The sequence below is a fragment of the Gambusia affinis genome, linkage group LG21 (assembly GCF_019740435.1).
Source record: "Gambusia affinis linkage group LG21, SWU_Gaff_1.0, whole genome shotgun sequence".
NCBI classification, from domain to species: domain Eukaryota; kingdom Metazoa; phylum Chordata; class Actinopteri; order Cyprinodontiformes; family Poeciliidae; genus Gambusia; species Gambusia affinis.
This window is the reverse complement of record NC_057888.1, coordinates 17,156,988-17,175,618: the sequence shown is the minus strand read 5'-3', so window position 1 is coordinate 17,175,618 and position 18,631 is coordinate 17,156,988. Positions and strand designations below refer to the sequence as shown.

The following is an 18,631-nucleotide window of genomic DNA, read 5'->3' as shown; positions in this document are numbered from 1 at the left end:
ATTTTTTTTGTGATATTCCCGACGTTTGCTCATTTAGCTAAATATAAACACAGTTTTCCAGAGAGGTTGGAGCATCAGAAATAAAGGTGAGGTACAAAGATAGAAGTCAGGAGAAGGAAACAACACTTACATTTAAATTTCATCTGCACTTACTTCATATAAATTACTAATGGCGATTTTATTAAAATCTATCTTTTCTCAGCATTCTTTTTCTTCCACTTAAAAGAAAATCATCAATTTCAATGTCAGAAAATTACGCTGCTGCAATAAAAGATACATTTTTATAATTCATTTCACCCTGGTGCCAATAAATGTGGAAAGTCCAGGTTTATAGAGGGCCTCCTTTCATGGCAATAATACTAAATGAATATTTCAACAATAAGCTCCATCATATACTGAGTCAGATTTATTCTGCAGTTGAGATGTGTGAAAAAAGAGAGTAAATCTTCGCAATAAATGCATTTACAAATAATGAGATTTTTCATATTTTGGATTGAGTGACTGAAAGATTCCCATTCTGGTGTCCTCACCGTCTCTCCACGCTGTCCAGGGTGTCCGGGAAGCCCGTCCTTCCCAGGTGGTCCCTGTTGGGAGAAGAGAAAAAAAATATATATATATATTACAGACTAACAACTACAACATTACTGACCGTCAGATCATTTACAGATCAATACAGCCTCTCTGCTCATAAGCTTGTTTGCGGTTTATATTCATTATTCAGAAAACAAAAATGTCTAGACTTTCCCCAAGTTCTATAGTTGTACAAAAAAATAAATAAATAAATAAATAAATTATCACTTGTTTGCTGTCTGAACTGAAATGTGAGAGAACATGCATGAATACTGCAGTGCTGAGGTTCTCCAAGTAGTTCTCTGTCTGAATCAACCCTAATGTGGGTTTGGAAACCAGGCTGAGTTTAAATATGGACGGACGGTTAATCTGGAAGAGAAGCTAATCGAGAGTTTCTGTCGGAGGTTCTCATGTGAAACCAGAGAAGTGTTACTCACCGGGGGGCCCTTTGGTCCAGGGAAGCCCACTGGCCCCTGAGGTCCTTGAGGTCCCTGCAACCAGCAAGCAGAAATCTTATTAAACTGCAGAAACTACACCGTATTTAATACGGGTTAGTCCAAAAACTGGGAAAACAGCTGAGTGGATTATAACTAATTCAACCAAATGTTCTGTAAAGCAAAAAAAAAAAAATCTGTAATCGACAAAAATCATTTCTCACTGACCTATGCTATCGTGGAATCTCATTTGGTGCTTTTCTGAGTGATAAAATATTATTTTGTAATAAGTTGTAGTGTGACAAAATGCGGAAAAGGTCAAGCAAATTGTTTTCTGGGTCTCTTTAAATGTCAAAAACATAACTGTAGTAAGCCTGAAACTAATAGATAGAAAAAAAGATAAATTGCTGAAAATCTTGCAATATATCTTTGTTTCTGTATATGTAAAAAATAATCTAACATTTCAAAAAAGAACAGAGATTTTACAGAATGCTCAAGTCAAACAAAAAAGACTTCAATTTTCGCTATCCAAAGTAGAAATGTTAATCCTGATGCGAGCGCTAAATGTCGTCTTTGCCGTCAGCTTTGTTTTTATGCACTTGTTCTGTGGTTGTGCATTCAAAAGATGTTGAAATAAACCGCTTAGGGTATAAACGGTCAGGGCCGAGGCGTTTATGACCTGCCAGTTCAGCCAAGTGAAATGTCACGTCACTGAATCTGAAACCTGCCCTCCGCCCACAGAGAATCGCAGGGCTGAAAAGGTTGATGGCTGCCTGTCAGCATCTGCAAATCGGAATCACGAGAAGTGTCTTATCAAGCTGCGCTCTTTGGGAAGTTTTAAAGAGCTTTGGGGAAAAAACATTTTTCTTTTAAATTAACAGAAGAAAATGTTTTGGCTTTTTTTTTTTTTTTTGTAGAAACTGAGCTTTGAATACTGAAGATTCGTCGCTTTACCAGCAAACTTTAACATTTCAACTCCACAAAGAGGTGTCACAAGACTTGAGGCGAAGTACTGGTAGATGATCCTGAACTGAAATGCAAATCACTCCGCTCACCGGCAACAACAGCTACCAAGTTGACTCTTCTAAACTAAGGCGCTTTTACAGAGTTGGGCAGACCTTCAGCATTTGAGTCTCTGGCCTGCATGAGTTTGAATTCATCCCAGCTCGCAGAGTTTTTAAGAGCGACTCCTTCTCTCCGTGTCGGCACTAAAAATGCAAATGCGGGATGCAAACGAAGCACATGCAGCAGCTGATTTATTGGGTAAAGCTGCTCCTTTGTGGCTGGAAATTCAAGAAAGAAAAAACAAAAATTCTCCGAAAGTTGTTAGATGCAGCGCACCACTGCTGGGAGACTTTTATTGTGCAGCGACATCAACTTTCCTGCTGAGTTGGGTCACCCAGGGCTGAAATGTTTAGACTGGGAGTGTTTTCATTTCTTGGAGAAATACACTTTATTATAACACTGGGAATACAACTATTGAGATTTGGATTGAAGGAAATGTCGGGAAACCCAAAAAAAACAAATTGATGTACAAAGCATAGAACATAAAGACCTGACCTCCGGGATCAATTTAATCGATTTAATTAAATTCTTTATCATTTTAATAAAGCTCTTTTTAATATCCGCGAGAAATACCAAAGGGAAAAAATAAACGCGCTACACACGGTTTGCTGTAGTGTGCAAAAAATTCAGATTCACTTTTATGAAACGTTTTAAAATGAAAAACTTTAAGGAAAATCAATTAATTTTGAACTTAATCAGTAATGATTGGAACTTAAAAATCCAATTCTCCCCTCCCCCCCCAACCAGAAAACACACCATACATGGGTTGATATCGAAAACTCAATTTGCTTTTTTTCGCAGCATAATTAACAGGGGGGTTAAAATTGGGGTTTGAAGAAGTACAAAAAGTTCTGGAAAGAAATCAGGGATGTCGACACACTTCATGCCCTCAGCCAGCCTCACACACTCTGACCGACGGCTTCACGGAGATGCTGAGGCAGGCAGGCGGACGGCAGCCAGGAGCTCCAGCTCAGCAGCCTTCAAATGTCAGGTTCTGAGTGCCGCCACCATATTGCAGGGCTAAGTCATCCGGTTAGCACCAACATCAGACCAAATGATGAGAATAAACAAAGGAAAGCGTGGCTGTAGCACAGATGGTGCATCAGACCTGCGCTCAGACGGCTCCGTTGGCCCCAGATGTCTCTGTGTGGAGGAGCTCTCTGCTAACCTAGTTTTCATTGGCTGACTGATTGAGTTACTACACTTTTTTGCATGGTGGATTATATGGACAGGAAACACAGGTGTGGAGGACTTACTCTCTCACCAGGCGGGCCAGGGGGGCCGTCGTTTCCTGCTGTGCCCTGAAACACACAGCACAGCATCACTGCTGCTCAATATTTAGTTAGAGGATGAAGTTATTTCGGATGGGCTTCAACTGAAGGATGAAATACTTCACAGAAACTTTGGACTCCGTGAAACAATCGTGTTTTGTCGTGACGGGTTTACCTTGGGACCGGGTTTGCCCGTTGGACCTCTGGCTCCTCGAGCCCCGCGGGGCCCCTAAAGAGAGGAAGAGGGAGAGAAACTGATCATTAATACGACGTCTTTGCCGTTTTCAGATTGTTTGACGGTATATAATTGGTCGCTAAATAAATCATCCAGGGAGGAGGACATACCGTTGGACCTCTCTGTCCTCTAGGACCAGATTTCCCAGCAATGCCCTGTTGGACAGCCAAAAGAAAACAGGTCAGTCTTATAAGGTTTCTCTTTGTTCCACGCTTTTTCCTGATACTTCCTAGACAAGGATCGATATCATCGATCAGAGAAAACCTTATGGATTTGCGCCACCATCTAAAGCGAACGTCTGGTTTTATTTCTTAACACAGACGTCAAACAGAAATCGGTCATTTTCAGGGCATTGGATTGGCTTCAAAAAAACTTTGTGCCACAGGAAATAGAAGTGGGATTTTTTTGTTTCTTTAATCAGTACGCCGGTTAAAAACGCCAACAATAAGGTGGCTCACGTTGCAGGGAAGCGGAGTGTGGGTGAAGAAAATCTTCGGGAACCACTGCAATAATCTATCTGCTTGGTAAAAGTCTATAGAAACTCCTTAAAAGATCACCTCGCACCATTTCTTATTCTTCACAGTTTGTAGTAATTGAAAACAGGAAATAAGCTCCACTAAACCTCAAACCCCTTGGTTACGACTCAAAAGCAACATTAAAGAGTTCGGTGCTCTCTTAAAAGATCAAATTAAAACCTGTGTCCTGAATTTGATCTGAAATAAAACCCAAAGTCGTGAGAACAAGCTCAGCCTCGAGGCTCCATAACTGTTTCCAAATCAGCCGCTCTCTCGCCCAACATGCCGTTTGCCGTAGCTTTATTTGACAAAAATTCCTTCATGGTGGAGCAAATTTTATGTTACACATGATAAGTGAGTGTTTTATGTCTCCGGTGTTATGGGTGTGCGTTTCCTCTTACCCGTGCTCCTTTCTCGCCGTTTGATCCAGGGAAGCCGGGGAATCCACTCGAGCCCTGTCAAAAATCAGAGGGAGATATCATGAAGGCGGATGAGGCTTCATGGGTCAGCGCATCCATAACAATAAGGGATTATGTTGTATTCATCTGCTGAGATGATAGATATCTTTCTCAGTGTCCCACGGTAAGCGCTGAGCTTCCCTGTGTCAGATTCTTAAAGTGGCAAATGCAAAACTTACAACGTTCATGACAAAAATGCTTTTTTCCCCCCTCTAGTTTGTTAAAGCTATAGAGGACATTTCTTAGTCTCCATGTTTATTTGATTCATCTTAAGGAGAACATCCTCCTAAAACAGGACAACATTATGTGGATTCAAACTATTTATTTTTCTGGGTCTTTTCCAACTCAGTGAACACACCATAACGTAACAGTCCAACACTCCTCAAAGAGGACTGAACAAGACTGAAAGTTGGCCATTTCTGGTATCAGCGACGTCCTTAGAAATGAAGTCAGAGGAGGAGCAGAGGTGAAGGAAGCTGTTTAAGAGAAAACGCAGCATTACTACATGGCTGTGTTTTTTTTTTTCAGCCTGAGAGAGAGCCAAACCTCGGCTGATAATAGGAAGACTGACTGGAGCTAAGCAAAGGCTTTTTAAAAAAAATAAAATAAAAATCTTCCTAAATTTGCCTATAAGACATGCTGGATTAGAAAATGTTGCTAACCTTTTTGGAGATCTGAGATGGAAAGTAACTATCTACATTCTACAGGGAATTCACTAAAGGAGACCAATGCTAACTGTGCTAAATTCTAATGATAGCTTAGATGCTAAAAACAGTTTAAGACTACATGGCCTCACCTACGCTCCTATTAAGTAACTATTGTACTGCAGGCCTATAACCAGTATGGTATTTTGTGTGCTGTTCTTATTATATGTTATGGTTTTCAAAGAGATTCCAGAAGAAGCTAAAATTAGTGTCAGCAAATAAAAGCTCAAAAACAAGATATCAGAAATTGGCCACAAATTTGTGAAAGTTGCCTTTCTTGTCCAAAATCTGAGCAAGAAACGCCTATAAAACACAAAGCAATGTTTTATTTATACCTTGTGCAGAAAAGCCTATTTATGTGTCATTTACTAACACATCTTTGATGGTTATGTTATTAAAGTCAAACCAATCAAAACTTTGCTTTCCACTAAATGTTAAGAGGTCGCCATTTAGCAAGTGCTTGTTTATAATCCCATGTCTAATCAGTCATTTTCATAGAAAATGTATATTTTTACTCTCAGCCGTAATTGCTTATTGAATCAGGTAATTCTCTCCTACTTATGGCTTGTATTTCACATGAACTCTGAAATGTCTCACCTTGAAATACATTTCCAGGTGTACAAAATATAACTCTATATGAATAAGATTAAAGATAGTCTGCACAATGGCTGCTCGGACCCACTGTGATGTTTTATCAGGTGATGCTTCGTGTGTTGAAAGTAACTCATATTTACCTTTGGTCCCTGTCGTCCGGGATAACCTGGCAATCCTGGGACACCAAGTTTGCCCTGGGACACATCGACAAGATGAGCAAGGGCAAAAGTCCAACTTAGCTAAAGCCAGAAAAAATAAGAGTTTTCTTTACTTTCTCTCCTGCTGGACCGAGAGGCCCCGACTCTCCGTTGGGGCCGGCTCTGCCTTTAGGTCCCTCAGGACCATCCTCTCCACGGGACCCAGGCATGCCGATTTCACCCTGCCATCCACAAAAAAACAAAAATACATAGAAAATGTTCAAATTAGTGTTTCAGTGTACAGAGTAGAGTGAATGTTTAATGAATGTTTGAAGTTCACAGCAAAAACACAGAATCTTAACAAGTATTTATCTCTTATTTTTAAGTGCAAATCTTTGTACGCTTTAAACTATACAAAACTAACTTAGAAGTAACTTTTCAACAATATGCAAAAGGTTGTCGTAGGGATAAAAATATCCTTAATACTGGTAGAAAAAAATAAAATACTAGTAATATTTTCCCAATATTACAAGTGAAATAATATCCCAGTGGAACTAGCAGTTTTTCATCAATATTAATGAATTATTGACTTAAAAGAAGCACCTTCGTCTTGCTGAAAAGTTACAAGTTAGATAGTTTTGTTTTATCTCAAGTGTACCAAGACATTTGCACTAGAAAGTGGACCAAATGCACTTGGTAGGATTCTGTGTGGTGGAAGAAAAAAAAACAAGAAAAAAAAGAAAAGATGTTTTATTCAAGCTCCTCACCCGGTCGCCTTTGATTCCCATATCTCCTTTAAAACCTGGGAAACCGTCCTCGCCCTAAGAGAAACAAATATTTGGTCACTTCTTTAAAATACTGATAAAAAAAAAGAGTTTATAAATACCAAAAAGGTCTGAGCTAGCTAACACTTCGCTACATTTCCCAATTCATAATAGGCAACGGAGGACTAGAGCTGCCATCTGGTGGCCAGATAGTGGAATAGCATATCCAAAAATGCATTTACTGTTCTTTTTTCTTATACTTAATACCACATACTGTTAACAACAAAGTCTGTCTGTCCATCTATCATGATATATCTGACATAAGCATGTGAATATCAAAGGGAAAACTCGTCTCTTTCTTTCTTTCTTCTTTTGACCTCTTGTGTTCCAGCAGTACCTGATGCATAATGCAGAGTCGAACATGTTTTTGCCACTACCCTGCATCCCGACTGGATGCACACTTCAACTAAGGTGCATCGTTTATTCATACATTTTTCTCCTCAAGGTCTGTTTTTTTCTCCTCTCATCATTAATAATTCAGAACAAAAATCAGACAAATGCCTGCCACTGCAGTGGGAACAAGTCCCTCGAGTCAGATAATAGATTTATTTTTTTTTTTTAAATAAATATACCGCTGCATAACCATACTGATCCTGAATATTGAAGTTGGTTTAAACTCCGGCTCAGATTGTGGCGTCTGGTGACCAGAGAGGCACTGACGGCTGAGTTTCTCTGTCAGCAGAAGCTTTTCAGCAGGACAGCTTCACATCCAGCCGTGAGTGACTGAGGGTCACTTCAAAGCAAGACCCGGCCTCCCTCTGAGGATGCCTATCGACTGACCGCCGCGACGTGTTCGGCCTGTGCCGAGCATCCACTTCAGCTCAGGAGAGTCGAAACAAAGTCGACAGGTAGGCGGCAGCAGCTTCAGACAGAACATCTGTGACATGAATGCATTCACAGCCTGGTCTCAAACTTTATATATATATATGCAAAATTCCTGTATGTAAAAAGAAAACAAAAAACCCCAAACATCCAGACTTTTCCAGAGCTTTCAGTCAGTGTATATACAAAAACTATGGAGAGACAGGAAGGAAGGAGAAACTGAAGAAATTAATGAATGAGGGAAAGACAGACAGAAGGAAAAGAAAGACATGAGGTAAAACGGAGGGAAGGACACAAGGAAAGAGAAAGACGTGAAAGAAAAGTGGTGACTAAGAAGAGAAGAGAGGAAGGAGAAAACTCATTTACAGACAGAATGAAGGATGGAACAAAGGAAGAAAAAATGAAGGTAAGGAAGGAAAAGAGGAAGGAAGAAAAAAAGGTACAGAAAGAAGGGAGGAACACACAAAAGAAGGTAAAGGAATAGTGAGAAAGTATTAAAAGAAGGAAGGAAGGACAGACAGAAAGAAGGAAGGAGTAAAGGAAAGAAGGAAGTAAGGAAGGAAGGGTGGAAGGAATGGAGAAAGGAAGAGAGCAAAAATATTTTTTATATTTGTATTTTTTATCTTTACGTATCTGGCAGATTTTGAAATCTAATTCCACATGTTTTGGTATTGCATTTGGTATCGTATATGAACGTCTGCACTCAGATCAAACCGGCTCATTAACAAGTTTACCTTTTCTCCTTTTGATCCCTTTAGCCCACGAACTCCGTCGGCCCCCTGTTGGACAGGAACCAGAATTAAAACCCAGCACAAACCCAAAATGATGAATTACTAATTTTTTTTAAAAAAACATTCACTAAAACAATCCTACCTTTACACCCCGGGGGCCAGGATAACCAAGAGGGCCCTGAGGACCCAGTGGACCCTACAGTGACATCATATTTCAGTGATAGCTCAATGTGTCATAAACCAAAGTTCTAATATTGCTTTTTGAAATAACTTTGTTTCAAGATCTCGTTACATTTATGCAATAGTGCTCAAAGCTTTACTTTCTCACCTAATAACATGTAAGTAGAGTATGCTATATATTTTAATGTAAAATGTCCAAAAGATGACCCTGAAGATGACCTGTGGGTTGTCTTTCAATCCACAGGTGGTCAGTCCAACATCTTTGATGTTAGAAAGTCAATAGAATGAGGCTCTACTGAGTGGCGCTGATGTTTGTGATTTGCTAATAGATTGCAAACCGATCTCCTGTTTGACAAACGAAGGGCGTTTGTGCCACTGTATTTATTTATGTGCACTATTTAGTTTGTAAATATTACCTGAGAACCTTTCTCTCCGGGTGGACCCTCCTTACCAGGATGACCCTGTGAAAAAATGTCAAACTAGTCAGAAAAGACCCACTTCAATAATGTTATTCAGCTAAACACAGTGACTTGTGACCAAACGCTTATGCAGCAGCTCCTTAGAACCATCTGAGACACACGTGAGCTGGTATTGCCACCAGCAGGAAGTCTCTGAGCTGCACTGAATATCTGCTGCAGATGGCCGGTGAAGCAAAACGTGGTTCTGTGGGCCAGATCAAGGTCAAATACTGCAGAATCCATGAATAAAACATCAGACTTTTTCTTTTTTGTCCTTTTCAAGCTTTGGTTTTATGAACAGGAAGTTTGAACTGTGTGAGGGGTCCTTTTAATAGCAATAAGTGATTCAGTTTTAGTGGACACCTAGCTGCTGTGATGAAGCTTCCTGCTACACCAGGAAAAGCTTCAGCTGTGAGGAACAGCCGGCAACTTGTTATTCGCGGTGTGACATGGAGGCAGAGAGCTGTAAGTCAGGGAGCTCTTTGGCCCGAGGGCAGCTGAGAGTGCTTGCCTCTTCGGCCGACGACTCTGTGCAACAACGGGTCTGGAGAACAAAGCCCCACAGGCGCTTTACTGCTGCTGTGGAAAAACACCCCGAGAGGTTTCAGAGGCACAGGTCTGCCTAAAAGGTTCGCCGTTTGTCGTAAACCAACGAAGAAGACGTACATTCTGCCTGTGTATTTCTTCATGGATGATGTTTTCTTTTTAGTCCAAACTGAATATATATGACAGCCAGCGTCACTCGCTTGTTTTGTAGCAAGTGACTGCCGTGATTTCTGTAATTTAAAAACCTTAAACTACAAAAAATGTTGACTTTTTCTCTATAGAAATGAATGGAGGAAGCTTTAAAATCACGTCTAACATCCGACGTTCGTTAAAGGGCAACTACTTCCACTTACTTTGAGCTGGAACAAAAACGTCAATGGGTTACAGGACATCAGGCTCTTTTGCTAATTTTCCAGCTAATTCTTCCAGTAGCATTGCTGCAGACAAAACTAATTTGCAATCCAACAACTCGAAGTTTGAATGTTTACTTCTGTGCAGATTTCAACTTCTTTAGAAGATTTAGAACATGTTCTACTTTATTTCAGCTTTTACAGCTAATTTGTGCTAATCCAGTCATTTAACAGCGTTAAGACTTTGTTCTAGTTTAATCTAGTCTCCATAAACGTTGTACTGCAAACTGTTAAAGGTGGAAGTATAACAGATGCAGGATTTTCATTTTCTGAATTAATCAATTAACAACAGAACAAAGAATGTGGATCCTAGACGTCTTTTTTTCTGGTAAGTCGGAACATAATATGATGGGAAGTATCAAATGGAGCCACTCATCGCTTCTTCTTAAATAAGGTTAAAAACATCAACAGCTCCACTGTTGATATAAACAGAAATATTAAGGTATAAAGCTAAAAAAAAAAAAAGTGAGAATGTTAAAATCCTGCTTAATTTTTTTAATTACAGCGTCATTTTTAAAAAGAAGCAGCACTGGAAAACTACACAGTACAACATTTAAGTCTGTTTCAATTGCCAGGGGGAAAAAAAATTACTTCTTAATTTTCCACATTTGTTCTTTTTTTTCTGTATTAAAAATTGGTCTTACTGATTTTTAAATAGTTTCCTCTAATCTTTTTTTAATTATTATTTTATACAGATTCTAACTTGTTTGAGAACAAGGATGTTTTTCAAAACAGCAGCTACAGATTTACCTTGACAAACCTTTTTCTTCCACTCAATTTTCCATCAGTGAACCAGTCCTTCCCATGACTGTTAAGTCCATTAGGTGACCAAAAGCATTTTTTATTATTATTAAATCCAATGTGTCTTATATGATATCTTAGCCAAAATATGTTAGCAATACTCATCAAAATAAGAAGAGCTTCAAATTTTGAACTACATTAACCTTTTGTTGACATTCTAATTTACTGAGATGGACCCGTACAGTGCAGGCAGGCAGACGCTATCTTAAAGAAGTGATGCGTATGTGTGCAGTAACGTTATACGTATTAGGTGAGCACGCACAGGAGGCCCGTCAGCTCCAGGCAGTCCAGGAAGTCCCGACCTGCCCTGAGGGCCCTGTACGAGGAAGAGAGGAGCAAGATTTTAAAAAAGAAGAAGAAGAAAACTGGTGTAGTAAACTGCAACAAAGCAAGGAAACTTACATCCAAATCAATTTGAATAAGAAAAGAAAACCTACTTTTTCTCCAGGTGGTCCGATCGGACCTTGAGGACCGGGGAGGCCCTGTAAAACAAGATACATTTAATAAACAAACATCTGTGTGGCATCAACAAACACAGGCTGAGTAAACCGAGGAGTTTGTTGGCGCTGTAAATAGTGGAGCTGCTACTGAACTGTCAGGCTGTGTGTGTGTGAGAACATTTGCATTCAGTTTGTGGAAGAGAACACAGTTAAATATTTGTGGATGTGCTCCCGCGTGTGCAGCTGAAGTATGCTGGTGTTGATACATCGGGGCACCAACAGGTGGAGCAGCTGAGCAGGAATAAAAAGAAATAAATGTCAAAGCGGAAAAATCTTACCAAGAACTTTTAGTGTAAATATCTTAATACACTTGAAATAAAGCAAAACCAACAAGTGACTTTTCAGAAAGATGTAAGAGCTTCCTTTAAAAAATAATTCCCTAAGAATAAAAAAAAGGTACTCATCCTCGGTTATTTTACTTATATCATGGGAAAAGTGAAAGAATCTGTCATTTTTTATTCATATCGTGGAATTACTAACTTACAACAAGCTCCTTTATCTTGCTGAAAAACTACTGTCACGTTAGCTTCGACTGATTCCAAGTGTACTAATTTATTTGCACTAGAAAGTGGACCCAACATATTTGGTAAGACTTTGCGTTTTTTGCAGTGTCCGTTTAAACACTTAGCTCCCAAATGTGTGTGTGTGAGGATAAAGAGATTTGTGGCAAATGAATGATTGTAATCTAAACACGGTAAACTAAACTTAAAAAAAAAACCAAAACATATTTATTTATAAAACTGCAAACGCTAAAGCGCTATATAATGTAAATTAGGTTGTTGGGTTTAGAATTGATTAAATTGATTGAAATACTGATGTGTTTGTGGCCGCCGTCTTGTGTGTGCGGCTGCACAGCATGTTTTCTGGTGTGCGTTTGATTTGGTCACCTGTGTTCCAGGGATTCCCTGCTGACCCGGTGGGCCCGGTTCCCCTTGTGGTCCCTTAAAGAAACAGATTGACTTAGTTTAAGGGAAAATGATCAGGTTTGAATATTGACCTAATATGTGTTCGCATTAGTACCAGGAGGAGTCCAGTTTGGCTTTGCAAAAAGAAAGGAAGAATAAAAGAAAGAAAGAAAGAAAGACAGAATGAAGGAAAGAAAATGTGACAATAAGTTTTTAAAAATCATATTAAATAAATACATAACATGAAAAAATAGGCAAAAAAATAATAAAATAAACAAGGAAACATAATAAGATTGAAAATAAAATGGAAAGTTAAGTTAGTATTGTTGAAAACAAAAAAAATATTAACTTATGTTAAAATATAAAAACCAAATAAGGTGGGGACGTTCTTATGTTTTATCTGTTAAATGCAGTAAATTGCCACAATTTATTCATTTATTTCCGTTTCTTGCCAACTTTTTAAATGAATGAAAAGACATCAGATTTATGCAGCAGTTTTTATCCCTCAAAGGGCTTCATAAAGTCGCTTTACAGTAACAAAAAATAATATCAGAATCCGTCTCCCGTACGCCGTTGTGCTTGTCACAGTCAGGTCATATTTGCGTCTCTTTGTTTGTTTTTTTTATCCTCTAATGCTTTCATCGTCCGTTTAATATAAAGAGGTAAACTACGAGCCAGGTTTTGGTCGGCTGCTGAACTTTATCTGCTCTGCCTAGGAGCTGCTTCGAGGTGCTGGGCTGACCTTTCACCCAACAGCTGTGCATCCTGCAGGCATTTTTAAAACCCGGTCACATACGGTCCAATCTGAACCAAAAGTCCAGCACCCTTCGTCGTTCGCAGAAGTGATGAGGGAACATTTGAGTGTGTTTACTGAGAGGAGGCTGTCGGCGTGTGTGCGTGGGCGTGTGTGTGTGTGTGAGTGTACCATGTTGCCTTTGGGACCCGGTGGCCCGTCCACTCCGGCAACGCCCTGAGGAGAGGAGATAAGGAAACAATTTGTCATATCAATTACAGGAAGTGGGTTATCGGAGGAGGGAAGACAATAACAGTCACGGTACGCACCGGCACTCCGGGGGGTCCCGGAGGACCGCGAGGTCCCAGCAGGCCTCTGGGCCCCTACAGAACAACAGAAGAAGAAGAAAAACGACGCAAAGAGTTGGAATAAAATTATTAGATCTAGTACATGCCAAGGTTTTGTAGGATGATGCGACTCTTACGCTCTCTCCAGCTAACCCTCTGGGCCCAATCTCTCCGTCTTCACCCTTTGGGAAGAAAAAAGAAAAAAAGAAATGAATATTCAAAAAGATGCTGCAGGCTGGATAAGTAGCGCTAAAATGAAAGTGCATCCACAATCTGGTAGCAATCTGTGATGTAAAAAAAAAAACTTCATTAATTGTGTGATATTGTGTAATTGTGTAGTAAAACACTTTTGGAATCGTTTCACCTTAAATGACGTGCAGGTTAATACTGAAGGTTCTGGGGATTTTTGAGGCTCAAAGAGCTGAATAATTGTCCAAATGTTTGGCATTTGTCAGCCAAAGTTTCAGTTTAACTGCATACAGGATGTACATGACACACATTTAGTGAATAGGATGAACACAAGCGGCTTGTGTTTGTTTATTAAATGATGTGCCACTTTATTACGTTGGCATTTTTAATAAAGAGCCTACATCCCGGTGGAAAGTATTACTGGAGACGTGCAGATATGTAATGAAATCAGCCTACGAAATGCTGTGAGACATTGTTGAAAGCGCATTATATAATAATTGACGCAAAATGAAATAACATTATTACACAACGTGAAAGACAGCATTGCAAAGCGAGTACAACAATGTATTAAAATCAACCTTCTGAATGTAGCAAAACATCGTAAAACCGCATTATGTAATAATCGGAGCAAAAAACTTAATCAGACCCTTTAATGTATCTTGTTGTACTTTGTGCCACATTGATGCTTTAATAAAATTACAATTACAGGAAGTAGCTTTTTTATTTATTTAGAAATGACGTTATAATGTGGCACATCGTATAATAAACCATGACAAGCTGTTTGCGTTCGTCCTAGTCATTGTGCTAATAAGAACGATCATGCAGATTTTATACGCACTTTAACTTAAACTTTGGTCAATAAAGTCCAAACTTTTGGTCGTTTTGTCGCCTCTTTAGACTCGCAACCATTATCTTCGGTACTAGTATATTGTTCAAAACAATTCAAGTCAATTGGTACCTAATGCGGTTTTAGTGAAGTTTTATTACATTCTGAAGCCTAATTTTATTGTTACATAATGCGGAGTGACGCTCCCTTTAAGTCAGACGGAGATCTAATCTGAGCCGGTGACAGCTTTGTGGTGGATGCGGTGTGGCAGTTTAGGGTATTTAGTTGGAGGGGTGGAAAGGTTAAACACGAACTCTCCTCCTCCTCAGTTTATAGTGTCCTCCCTGTGTGTGTGTGTGTGTGCGTGCGTGGGCGTGTGTGTGTGTGTGTGTGTGTGTTGCCTGAGGGTGCAGCACAGCTGATTTAAACAAAGCTGTCACCTCTGTCAGAGGTGGGGGGGAAACTTTAAAGGGCTCCAACACAGAGGGAGTACTCACTCTCTGTCCATCCTCTCCTGGGGCTCCAGCTGGTCCCATTGGCCCCGGCTCGCCCTGCAAACCACGGCAGACAGGTTCATTTTTCATAAACAGATTACCATAACGTTGGCTCGGCTTTCCACGTTTGCTGAAACTCAAAGTTGCTCTTATGTAGGAGAGCCCTGCAGCATTCGGGCTGGCCTCATCAAGATCATGAGGGCCCTCAAAACGGCCGGTTGAGGCGCCATGCATCGATAAAACTGCTTGTTAACAGACTGAATTGACACACAAACAAACGAAAAAAAAAGATGAAAATAAAATCATGATATCGTGACTTTATTCTCCTACAACTTTGTTCTCGCAACAATATGAATTTTTTTCTCAAAATGTCACGATTTCATTCTCGTAATTTTATTTTTCTAACTTCTTAGCATGCCAGTAGCGCTTGCACATTTCCATTGTGATTTTAAATCTGAAATTTTAAACTTCTATAAAAGACTTCCTGTTAAACGTGACTGTATAAAAAGTGCTTATCAAATGAAAACTGATTGAATTGTTGATCATAGAGTTACATACTTGTTCAACTGTGCATTATTTTGCTGAAGGTTTTCCATTCATGCACTTTTGTCCATTTAATGTTTGCCATCACCAAACTTTGTTTGTGTCTACTTTCGAGAACACCTTTCCCTTTGTACTTTTTAATACATTATTATACTATATCTATTTGTACTATAATATCTGCAGGTCTTGAAACTAATTCATTAAACTGTAGTAAGAAATAAAATAAATCCCAACCAATGTGGGATAAGCAGATAGACTGATGCCCTCTAAAACTATTGACTTGGCTTCTACACTCCACTTTGATTTAATCTTTCCACGCGTTCTGATTAATGAGGGTCAATGAGTGGAATAGAGATCAGCTTCTCATTCAATACCTCCTGGCACAGCAGCTGTTCACTCATCACATTCAAATTTAAGAAGCTTACTCAACACCATCATGAAAAGATACTGGAAATCTAAAACGTTAAAAAGCCCCCCGCAGCTCGTTGGTAAATTATAGTAATCTAAGAAAACAAATCACCAGTAAGGAGATTTTCTATTGGTGCCAGTTTTGTGATCACTTATCGCACATGAAAACAGTATTTATGTCATGGAGCTCAGAATTACGGTAACTAAAAGACGTGTTTCATATCAAAATAATCTGGTTGTTTGTTTTTTTTCCCCAGCACATCAAATTCTCAGCTTTTCACTCTAATCTAAAACAGCGACATCATCAAAAAAAAAAAAAAAAAAGAGGCAAAATTAAGTTTAAAAAAAAAAAACAACTTAAAAAGCAACGTCAGCCTCTCTGCGCTCACCCTGTGGCCCTTTTCTCCAGGCAGCCCGGGAAGTCCATCAAAGCCTCGGTCACCCTGTGAGCAAAAATAGTGACACACAATGAAACCACATCCTCATGAACGACACGCAGCCGTATTTCCCTTATTTCCCCCCCATTCAGTTCAGTGGTTTTTACCTTAGAGCCTGGCTCTCCGGGCATTCCACGAGCGCCGTCAGCACCAGCCCGACCCTTAATGTGGAAGAGAAACACATTTCACACTCAAATATTTACATACTATTTATGCGTACGCCAATGAATGTTCCATAAATAACACGTGTTTTAGATTAGTTAAGATCTATATAGAAGTCAACTCGAAGGGACGGTGTCTGTTGTGTTTAGCTCTTTCTTATCAGCAGGTCTGATTGGCTATAAAGTAGCCCAGAAATTGCTCTCCAATGCAATTCTGTTTGATTCTCATCTCCCTGCAGTGCTCCGTTTGGGATTTCTCCCATTGAGCGTGACTTCAACTGTGGAATTTCCACTGGCCAGTAAGCGAACATTGGCAGTGATTTTCTGTAAATATAGCAGTGGCAACATTTACAGGAAGTGAACGACGGCGTTAAGTTCGTGTTGGCCGCGCTTCCAAATATTGAATTAGCGTTAGCATCCGTGGTCATTTACAGGTGCAGGACATTTCCAGGAAGGTAAAAAAGGTAAAACTTCAGTCCACGTCTCCAGGAACGAGTCGTTTCTCAGTAGAGAAGGGTTCGGATCCTCTGTACGAAGCAAAAAGCAAGGACTTTTTATTTTGCACAGGTTGAACTGTAAAATTTCACTACTGTACATTAAATGACTGAATTTGACAGGAGCAATTACAGTGGATCACTCCTAATGATTAAATATTTTACTGGAATAAAAAACCTGAACTACAGAGACTCCAAGACAAAAAGAAAAAATGTCCCTGAGTGAACTAGAATTTGTCAGAAACATAGAAATCACACATTTTTACGATTTGTCAACGAAACACAGTTCTGCAGTTTGAACCATCATGTCGCACTTTATCCGACTTCTACATCACTGACGTGAAACGTGCGTCGCATTTCTTCACCAGGAGAAGCCAGGTGCGGTAAATCTGGAGGTAAACAATGGCTGGAAATTAGATTTCTGAAAAAATGACAAAAGACGTCTCTGTCACTGAAGCGCATCACATCACAATCACACCACTCTTAGTTGCGACTGCGCATCCAGACAGGCTTCCCTACAGACGTTGTAGCTCGACAAAAAGGCCGTTGCTTTTAGTTGTGCTGTTTTTATTAGCTTCCTTTGTGTCGCTAAGATCTTATGACGATATTGTTGGCTCTGAATAACTTTAAAATGTATCCGTAGACAGTGGGTTTCCATTAGTACTTCTGTAAACAGTCTGATCTCAACGTTCCTTTTCTGTACGTGGGGGTGGCTCTGGAGTAATAAACCGTTCACACAGACGTCTTATTTCAGTCACATTTAATTAGTGGTATGAATGAACACGCAAAATAAACAAATAAATAAATAAAGAATAATAATAATTGAATTTCAGCCAAAAAAAAAAAAATCAGAATTGAACATTAAGACCTGTTGTGTGAATGTAGACATAGAGCTATATTTAATCAATTACAGTTTGCACAAAGAATGTCAAAACAAGTAATTTGACATTTTAATGCATTAAAATATAACTGTTAAAACCACTTTCTAATTATGAAAACTTTTCTAAGTATGTCAGTATACCTGGAGCTGGTGCATCTGTAAGCCTGTCCTATGTAAAATCAAATTACCAAGTTGCCGCAAAGCTCGCTTACTGCGTGTGTATGTGAAGGTATTCAATTCCAGATGCAGGGATGCTTTCCAGATTCACATTAAAAATTCAGAATTACTTAACTCAAACACGACTGAATTTGGTTCGTTTCATACATTTTTGAACGATTTCTATCCATTATTGTCCTAATACATCAGGACGTTTGCCCCGAGTCGAGCTGCTGCTGCACCGTGGCGACTGACTGCAGGCCCCATGTCCACAGCCAGTTTTCCCACTTTTGGCATTTTCAGACAGATTAGCTGCGAGGCCGTGGATCCCAGGATTGGCGTCCTGCGCGGGGGCCTGTGAGCACTTAGCAAGAAATTGTTTATTGGAGTGAAAACAATCCTCTCAGCGATCGAGCCTAGCGAAAAATAAAAACACGGCTGCACGCGCGCACACAAACGCAGAGCTTTCCACGTGGGTGTTGAAGGTGACTGAGTTCACTCACCCTTTTACCAACTTTGCCAGGTTGTCCAGGGGGTCCTTGAATGCCACGTGGGCCCTGCGTAGGCACAGGAGACCCATTTAGAGCCCGGCAACGCGCAGGAGTTTGAAAGCAGCCTTTAGTGGGAACTGAAAGACACTTCAGTTCATCGGTTGAATTTTTATTCCTCACTCACCTGAGGACCGGGGTCTCCGCTTTCACCCTTCAGCCCACCTGAGCCAGGAGGACCCTGAAGACAAAAAAACACACCAACACACACTTCATGAATCTTTAGCTTCGGCTGTAGCTCGGAGCAAAATGAAT

General features: G+C 39.8%; 1 protein-coding gene across 4 annotated transcripts in view; it reads right to left on the bottom strand.

Annotated features, from left to right (window-relative positions):
• col11a1a (collagen, type XI, alpha 1a) overlaps positions 1–18,631 on the bottom strand; it is a 92,272-nt gene that overhangs the window by 39,651 nt on the left and 33,990 nt on the right. For all 4 annotated transcript variants that reach the window (XM_044104595.1, XM_044104596.1, XM_044104597.1 and 1 more), the window contains 23 exons: positions 18,504–18,557; positions 18,332–18,385; positions 16,245–16,298; positions 16,090–16,143; positions 14,753–14,806; positions 13,378–13,422; positions 13,223–13,276; positions 13,086–13,130; positions 12,143–12,196; positions 11,193–11,237; positions 11,018–11,071; positions 8,957–9,001; positions 8,503–8,556; positions 8,364–8,408; positions 6,751–6,804; positions 6,118–6,225; positions 5,987–6,040; positions 4,492–4,545; positions 3,686–3,730; positions 3,516–3,569; positions 3,326–3,370; positions 1,008–1,061; positions 531–584 (listed from right to left, as the gene is read on the bottom strand). In XM_044104595.1, coding sequence (XP_043960530.1) covers positions 531–584; positions 1,008–1,061; positions 3,326–3,370; positions 3,516–3,569; positions 3,686–3,730; positions 4,492–4,545; positions 5,987–6,040; positions 6,118–6,225; positions 6,751–6,804; positions 8,364–8,408; positions 8,503–8,556; positions 8,957–9,001; positions 11,018–11,071; positions 11,193–11,237; positions 12,143–12,196; positions 13,086–13,130; positions 13,223–13,276; positions 13,378–13,422; positions 14,753–14,806; positions 16,090–16,143; positions 16,245–16,298; positions 18,332–18,385; positions 18,504–18,557 — 1,233 coding nt within the window. The remainder of the gene's footprint in view (positions 1–530; positions 585–1,007; positions 1,062–3,325; positions 3,371–3,515; positions 3,570–3,685; positions 3,731–4,491; positions 4,546–5,986; positions 6,041–6,117; positions 6,226–6,750; positions 6,805–8,363; positions 8,409–8,502; positions 8,557–8,956; positions 9,002–11,017; positions 11,072–11,192; positions 11,238–12,142; positions 12,197–13,085; positions 13,131–13,222; positions 13,277–13,377; positions 13,423–14,752; positions 14,807–16,089; positions 16,144–16,244; positions 16,299–18,331; positions 18,386–18,503; positions 18,558–18,631) is intronic.